The sequence below is a fragment of the Myotis brandtii genome, unplaced genomic scaffold, assembly GCF_000412655.1.
Source record: "Myotis brandtii unplaced genomic scaffold, ASM41265v1 scaffold115, whole genome shotgun sequence".
Taxonomy (NCBI): domain Eukaryota; kingdom Metazoa; phylum Chordata; class Mammalia; order Chiroptera; family Vespertilionidae; genus Myotis; species Myotis brandtii.
The window spans coordinates 14,279,144-14,286,039 of record NW_005353967.1 but is presented as its reverse complement, the minus strand read 5'-3'; the positions used below and the strand labels follow the sequence as shown (position 1 = coordinate 14,286,039).

General features: G+C 35.6%; 1 protein-coding gene across 1 annotated transcript in view; it reads right to left on the bottom strand.

Moving 5' to 3' along the window:
* BDP1 (B double prime 1, subunit of RNA polymerase III transcription initiation factor IIIB) overlaps window positions 1–6,896 on the bottom strand; it is a 98,603-nt gene that overhangs the window by 4,954 nt on the left and 86,753 nt on the right. The window contains exons 34-36 of the mRNA XM_014550561.1: window positions 5,940–5,979; window positions 5,058–5,325; window positions 3,691–3,937 (exon numbers count right to left, since the gene is read on the bottom strand). Coding sequence (XP_014406047.1) covers window positions 3,691–3,937; window positions 5,058–5,325; window positions 5,940–5,979 — 555 coding nt within the window. The remainder of the gene's footprint in view (window positions 1–3,690; window positions 3,938–5,057; window positions 5,326–5,939; window positions 5,980–6,896) is intronic.

The window sequence follows — 6,896 nt, the reverse complement described above, 5'->3', positions numbered from 1 at the left end:
CTGTAGTTTTCTGAGTACAGGTCTTTTACCCCCTTAGTTAAGTTTATTCCTAGGTATCTTAATTTTTTTTGGTGCAATGGTAAATGGGATTTTTTTTTTAATCTCTCTTTCTGTAAGTTCACTACTGGTGTATAAAATGCCATATATTTCTGGGTGTTAATTTTGTATCCTCTACATTGCTGAATTCATTTATTAAGACTAATAATTTTTTGATGGAGTCTTTAGGGTTTTCTATGTACAGTATCATGTCATCTGCAAATAATGACAGTTTTCCTTCTTCTTTTCCGATCTAGATACCTTTTATTTCTTCTTCTTGTCTAATTGCTATGGCTAGCATTTCCACTACGGTGTCGAACAGGAGTGGTGAAAGTGGGCATCCCTGTCTTGTTCCTGTTCTTAGGGGAAATGGTTTTAGTTTTTGCCCATTGAGTATGCTGTTGGCTGTAGGTTTGTCATATAAGGCTTTTATTATCTTGAGGTATAATCCCTCTATTCCCACTTTGCTGAGGGTTTTTATCAAGAAAGAATGTTGGATTTTGACAAATGCTTCTTCTGCATCAATTGATATGGCTATGTTTTTTAAAAAAAATATGGAATTCTTCACAAATTTGCATGTCATCTTTGCACAGGGGCCATGCTAATCTTCTCTGTATTGTTCCAATTTTAGTATATGTGGTGCTGAAGTGAGCACTACAATGACAGTATTTTAATAACCAATATAAAAATAGACATGAAACAAAACCATACCCAAAGGAATCATCACAAATTAAAGCAATTCTATCAAAAATTAGCAGTTATAAATCTATCAAAAATTAAGACAGGATAGTATTGGCACAGACACAGACACATATATCAATTAAATAGGAGACTAGAAATACCCCCAACACATATGGATGGAAATTTAGTATCTGATAAAAGTGATGTTTCTAAAAGGAAAATAAGAAAAGTTGGATTATTCAATAAATGATGACAACTATATAATCATCTCAGAAAAAAAAAAGCCAGGCGTATACTTCACCAAAAGAAATTCTACATGGATCAAAAGATTTAAATGTAAAAACATTTATTAAAAATCTACTGTAGCCCTAACCCAGTGGTCGGCAAACTGCGGGTCGGCAAACTGTGGGTCGGCAAACCGCGGCTCGCGAGCCACATGCAGCTCTTTGGCCCCTTGAGTGTGGCTATTCCACAAAATACCGACTTCTGCGCATGGGCCACGAAGTTTCAATCACACTGTACGTGCACGCCCGCACGTGGTATTTTGTGGAAGAGCCACACTCAAGGGGCCAAAGAGCCACATGTGGCTCACGAGCCGCGGTTTGCCGACCACGGCCCTAACCGGTTTGACTCAGTAGACAGAGGATCTGTCATTTAAATGGTTTGTGCATCAAATGGTTCCATTTTTATTTGGATGTCAGAAATTATTGCAGAGCAAATCTTATCTATCACATACATACCTGAGTTGCAGAACTGCCAATATGGAACCATTGTGAAGTGTTCCATATTTTTTCATTTTAATGAAAGAAAGCCAATTCCAAATGTATGAATCCATTACATAACTGTATATACCAGTAACACGATGCAATTTACTAGCACATCACTTTTTTGGAATGATAAATTTAATGGAGAACTGGTTTCCAGAAGTCAAGGAGAGACTGGGGTGGGGGTGGGTATTCTATAAAAGGGCACCACAAAGGTTCCCTGTGATGACAGAACTGTTCAGTATCTTGACTGTAGCACTGTCCGTATCCTGATTGTGATACTGTACCATAGGTTTACAAGATGCTACCATTGGGGAAAACTCGATAAAGGGTATCTTATATCTGGGATCTCTCTGTATTCATTTTTACAACTGGTGTGAATCTACAGTGATCTCCAAATAAAGTGTAATTTAAATTTTTTAAGAAGAAAGCGAGAGAAAGAGGAAGCATTTTACTGTTTTGCAAACATCTCCAAGATGTACCATAAGGAAGAGAAAGCAGTATGGAAGAGAATAGTATACTATTATTTATATAAAAAAGAAGAAAAATGTTCATATTTGTGTATACATAGAGTATCTCTGGAGAAGTAAACCAAAAACTGATAATACTATATATTTGTGGAAAGGGGAACTAGGAAGCTAAAGGACAGATGTGGGAAACATTTTACTGTAAAGTCTTTTTCACAGATAAGGAATTTTAAGATGTGGAATATATTACTTATTCAAAATAATAATAAAAATTTGAAAATAACATTTAGTTTAGATTCTTGCCTCTCACTATATACCAAATATACCTCATACTATATACCAAAGTCAATAATCATGAATAGAATTAATTTTAAAACTGAAAATTTTATATATCTGGAGAAAAACTCCCTAATCAGCCCTGGCTGGTTTGACTCAGTGGATAGAGCATCAGCCTGCGGACTGAAGGGTCCCAGGTTCGATTCCGGTCAAGGGCACATGCCTGGGTTGCAGGCTCGATCCCCAGTAGGGGGCATGCAGGAGGCAGCTGATCAATGATTCTCTCTCATCACTGATGTTTCTATCTCTCTTTCCCTCTCCCTTCCTCTCTGAAATCAATAAAAATATATTATTAAAAAAAAACTCACTAATCATAAAAGCAATTTAAGAAATTGCAAAGAAAAAATAGATTTGACTAAACATTCAAAACTTATGTATATAAAAAAAAACTCAAAAATTTTAAAAAGTAAGTAAACTTGAAAAAACTACTTGCAACAAAGAGCTAGAAGGTACATGGCTTTTTTACACACATAAAAATCTCACACAAATTGGTAAAGAAAAAAACAACAAAACAATACTAAGATCCTGAAAGCTACAAATCAGCAAGATAAAAAAGGAAAAAATATCTAGTAAATACTTTGAAAAAAAACAAGTCACTAATAACTGAAGAAATGCAAATAAACAAATGAAATGACATGCCCACACCTCTACCATTATATTAAGAAAAAATTTTATTTGAAGAGTTATGTACCTAATGCTGGCAAGAACGTGATTAAACTGGCACTGCAGTGCTGCTGGTAATTACAGCACTCTTCTCCAAAGTAATCTGGCAATAATAATAAAGACTCAGAAAATCTTGGTCTCAGAAAATAATTCTGGCAAATAACATAAAAAATTTAAAAAATTTTAAAGGTATTTTTTTTTACAAAAGTACTCCTTCAAGTTTCATGCTACCCATTAGAGATCACCATCCTTTATTGAGATCTTAAGTCACCCCAATATTCTTCTGAAGTCTTTGATACAGGTTCACAAATTTTTCCATCCCAGTACTTCCCACATGCACAGCTTCGGAATGCATAAAAATAAAATATACAAACAAATTCTAATTTTACCTTGAATTCTTATAGGTGTCAGGATATTTCTCGGCAAGTAAATAAAATGCAAGCACTGCTTTGTTTTGCTTCCATAGGTCAGAAGGGTCTTTGCTTTAAAGAAATGGCAATTAAGGGTCTATTTACAGCTAGTTCAATGGCTCTGCACTAATAAACTAGCTGTAACTTCCTACCTTATCTTCTTTCAATATAGTGGTGAGTGGGGAGGATGATGGGAAGGAGATAGATAAGATTTGCTCTGCAATAATTTCTGACACCCTAATAAAAATAACAATTGCCATGTTTTTACTAGTTGAGTCTGATATCCAACCCATTCTATATAAACAACAAAGCAAGTAGTTATCACATACATACCTGAGTTGCTGAACTGCCAATATTCTCAGATTGAGTATTAACAACACTTGGAGATGGATGTATATTAGAGGACTCTTGAACTTTTTTCTGGCTTTCACTAAGTGGATTGGATCTTTTCAAATTCTGTCTTGATATAGGTATAAGGGGTTTTAGGCGTTTCTTTCTATGAACATGAGTAGGTTCATCAGACTCCAAACTATTCTTTGAACATATTAAAGACAAAAATCCCAGGGGTCTTCTGCCAGGTCTAGAAATACAAACATAAAGACATTCAAGAATATCCAGGAAAACACATTCTTAATAACAACTTCTTTCCATTAATTCTACAATGGCATATGTACTAGTAATACGTCATTAGTGCATAAATTATTGCTTAAAAGTGCATACAAATCACCCGGGTATCTTATTAAAATGAAGATTCTGACTGAATTAATGGGGGGTAGAGCCTGGGTTCTGTATTTCTAACAACTTCTCAAATGATGTCCATGCTGCTGGTCCCATGACCATACTGAATAGCAAGACTCTAGAGCAGATGTCAGCAAACTAGGCCAAATGTAGTCCACCACTCGATTCTATAAACGAATTTTACTGAACACAGTTGTGTTCATCTGTTTAAATTATTGCTTTTGCACTATAAATGCAGGGTTGAGTAGTTGCAAAGACATAAAGGCCACAAAGCCTAAAAAATATACTATACGATTTTTAGCAAAAAAATTTGCTGACCCATATTCTAGAATACTGCTTCTCAATCGGTTTTAACCCAAAACCCCATGATGCCTCCCTCCTTCTATATTCAGCACATCTCTTAGACCAGAAAAGATATTGCTGAGCTTCACTTTCTGTAGTTTAGATAACAAGAACGGTAGATCCATTACATATGCCTTTGTAAGCTACATATGCCCTTCCCCCTTTCCTTTTGTGGAGGTTAGTGCATGTCCTCCCTCTTCAACTCACCAACACCATATTAATGACTTTAATACTGCTGACAAGAACAATAATTATCCATAACCCAGAATGCTTAACTTCTAGAGTATGAGGAAAATAAGGTGGGGAAAGCCGGCTTTGGGCTTAAATTTCACACTTACTCTCATAGAGACAAAGCCATGGTTTGCCTCTTTGGTATGCCATAAGGGAGAAAAATGCACATTTCTGGGACCTCAATAAAACAACATCCAGAACTACTTCTGATGTTAACCCTATGTCTCAGATCATCTACATGTGCACTGGCAGCTACTATATGATAGAATAAATAAGGATCAAAATAATAACCAAGGACAATGTGGAAGACCAAATGTACAATACTAAACTCTAAACATTTTCTATCTAAAGAGTCAAAGTTTCAGCACTTAGAGATTTTCTCAAGATACCTGGATAGTGGGGGTTTTGAAGATGATGTGATGCTATCCACTTGTTCAGACTTAGAAGCTGCACAAGTTCCTTCTTCCTTATCAGACACAATCACCTTATCCTGAGGTAACTGAGGTGTATTCTTTTCTATATGTGTATCTATTATTTTATCAAGAGGTCTAGATCCCATACTCTGAAAAGTTGCTTCAAGTTGCTCTTTCTGAGGTTCTGGTGTTGTATGTGTGCTTTCTGAAGTAGGGAAGATATTTTGTCCCTTGTAAGACTTCCCTTAAAAAAAAGAAAAAAAATGGTAAGCACATATATTGAAATTAACACAACCAATGGAACTTCAATACCTGAAGGAAAAAGCCCATAACATTCTATCCTAAACAGCTCTAATAAGCTAAATTATAATTAGAGTAAGCTAAATTATAAATTAGGGAGTTACCTGGACGCTTAAGAATAATATAACTAGCTAAAAGTTAAAGTAACAGCTTCTAAAGAACAGTCTTATCAATATATTTTCACCTAGAAAATCTTTCTCCATAAATATTTCTTAAACTAACAAAGTGATCATTTTCTAATCTCACGGTGTAGCGAAGGACCTATGAAAACTCCTTTGTACCCAGCTTTCTAATTCCTAAAATGTAGTTGTTGAGCTTTCTCAGAAATCCTGTAGAGATGTGGTTTTCTATTAAATACAGGAAGAAAGTAGACTTTTATGGCTACCAAAGTGCCAAATCCATAATCTCAGCAGGGAAAAAAGAATCTAATAATAAAAGCATGATTCTTAGAGAACAGTGAGCAAGACTCTGCTTCAATCCCAAATTTGAACAAGATGCATCAAAAATAATCAGGGGTACTTAGGAAAATATAATCACATTAAAATTTATTTCACTCACCTGTTTCCTCAAAAACATCTATTAATTCCTTTGAACATACCTGTTTTAAGAAAATTTACAAAAAAAATTAGAAATCCATTTATCAAATAAAATGAAGCAGGCTGGGAGAGGTCAGTGGGGGAAAAGGAGACATACATAACACTTTCAACAATAAAGGATTTTTTTAAAAAGTTAACCAAAAATGTCTGCATGTGAAAACCACATAAAATAGAGTGAAATGAAAAATAACCAACTGAGAAAAAATATCTGCAACTCATATCTCAGGCATATATATATAAGAGAGTTCCTTCAAATCCATAAGAAAAAGATTAACAACCCAATTAAAAAATGAGTAAGGAATACACAGAGTCACCTCACAGAAAACACAAATGGCTTAAAAATATGAAAAGATGCTCCATCCTTACTCATAATAAGAGAAATTAAAACTATTCTGGGAGACCATTTTTCACCTATCAGATATACAAGGATACACTGCCTCTGTTGTCTGCTATCATCTAAGGACTATTGGTCTTCAAGTGTCCCTTTGAGAATACAGATTTATGGCTAAATTAACTTTGCCATAGTGTGGTTACATACATTATAAGTACCAGAAACAAAAAACAGAGGGTGCTAAGAAACATACAACACAGTGCATGTTGATTGAATCTGCATAGTATTATCAGGCTTCCCTAAAGTAGTGATCACTGAGTTAAAGAGGTTTGTATGTTTGAAGGGAGGGGTGGGGAACGTCTGGCTCACGGGCCATATAAGGCCTGTGAAATCATTTGGTCTGTTCCTGCCAAGGCATTCGGCGTGAGTTAATTAAATGTTTGACCAAATATAGAAAGCTAATTTTTAAGTTGATAATTATAAATATGACTAGAGGCCCGGTGCACAAAAATTTGTGCACTCGGGGGGCGGGGGGAGGGGGGGCCCCCAGCCCGGCCTGTGCCCTCTCGCAGTCTGGGACCCCTCGGG